This window comes from Chaetura pelagica, unplaced genomic scaffold (assembly GCF_000747805.2).
Source record: "Chaetura pelagica isolate M959 unplaced genomic scaffold, ChaPel_1.0 scaffold611, whole genome shotgun sequence".
Lineage (NCBI taxonomy): Eukaryota > Metazoa > Chordata > Aves > Apodiformes > Apodidae > Chaetura > Chaetura pelagica.
Window position 1 is genome coordinate 387,086 of NW_009951968.1, and position 1,515 is coordinate 388,600.

Consider the following 1,515-nt stretch of genomic DNA (forward strand, 5'->3'; position numbering starts at 1 on the left):
GCTGAACCACTGGATGCCAGGACCAGGTGATAACCAGTTGACTAGTCTGATTGGCAGCTAGAAGAGGGTGTGAACAGCTAATGAACTTTCACCAGTGGGTGACAGGCATTAGGTATTTTACTGCTTGCTTTAATCTTTGTTTTATATGTGTCTGAATTTGTGTGTACTGAGATGTCCAGCTACTAGAAAATTGCAGTTTAATAGCTGTTCCTTTCCAGCAAGTCAAATGCCTGGTTTATTTTTCTTCTTGGCCATCTCCACTTACATTATATGGAGATATAAATATGTCTCCTCTTTACTCCTTTTTCCTGATCATTTCCTGTGAGGCAGAAGCCAATGAATTATTTTTAGGCAACTACTGGCGTTTTAGGAGCAGGGAAAAAAAAAAAGTCAGTGGAGCAGATCTTTTTAAATCGACAAATGATGCTGCCTGGGTGTTTACCTGTTTGTTACCCCCCCAGATCTGGGTGAGCAGCCCACACAATGCCACGGGTTACTACACAGTGTATGGGGAGGAAGCCCTGCACGCCGACCACTTCACCGCCCGCCTGAGCTTCGGGGACACGCAGACCCTGTGGGCCCGGACTGGGTACCTGGGCTTCCTGCGCAGAACCGAGCTGACTGATGCCACTGGAGGTGAGAGGAGACACCTGTGCCCACTGAACCTTGGGTTTGAAGCTCCTGGGGGGGTAGGCAAGCTCGTGGAGGGTTAAGCTGTCCTGCCAAGGTCATCCTGACTTCTGTCCGGGAAAAGTGCGGAGGGTAAAGGAACCTTTTCTAGTTGATTATCGTGATACTGGGTGATCATGCAGAATGGGAAGTTCATCATGCCCTTTTGACAGATTTAAACATCATGTTCATCTTTATTTCCACTTAGACAAAATAATAGGACCACATTGGGTAGAAGCACTGGAGCCCTTCTACTCGCTTTTCCTCTGCACCTCCTCCCTTGCAGACAGGGCTCAGTGTGTCCGTGCTGGTCTAGAGGGTACAAATGATGCTAACTCCTTTAGCCATTCCAGGACATGCACCAACAGCAGTGGTTTCCCAGCCTTTCAGAAGCTAAAGATCTAGAGGATTCACTTCTCTATAGCTTGCAGCATAGAAAATCAATTGTTAATCTCATTTTTTCCAATCTAAGCCGAGATGTCCAAAATTGAGAAATGTAAGCAGATGGAAGAAAACAGCTCCTTTTTCTGTTGAAACAGAGTATGGAGTAGGTAGAACTCCTGATTATCACACATTTTAAAACAAACAAACAAACAAACCCCCTCTAAACATCCTAAGAAAATTTGTTTGAATACTTGTAACTTATTAGCAAATGTATGTTGTTAATTGTCTGTGATCAGACTTGCATGAATGGTGGTGTCTTCATGGATAGTGTGCCCTGGCTGCTGTTCCTGGGCAAGGGGCTGCAGGGGGTTCACAGACACCTTGTGCATTTCCTGTAATCACTCATGGGATGAGATATAGCAGCAGTGTCCCCTCTGGTGGAACATAAGTCATCTAGACTCT

At 45.5% G+C, this 1,515-nt stretch overlaps 1 protein-coding gene across 1 annotated transcript in view; it reads left to right on the forward strand.

The window, feature by feature from the left end:
• DIP2A (DIP2 disco-interacting protein 2 homolog A (Drosophila)) overlaps positions 1 to 1,515 on the forward strand; it is an 80,117-nt gene that overhangs the window by 77,343 nt on the left and 1,259 nt on the right. The window contains exon 35 of the mRNA XM_010001122.1: positions 462 to 636. Coding sequence (XP_009999424.1) covers positions 462 to 636 — 175 coding nt within the window. The remainder of the gene's footprint in view (positions 1 to 461; positions 637 to 1,515) is intronic.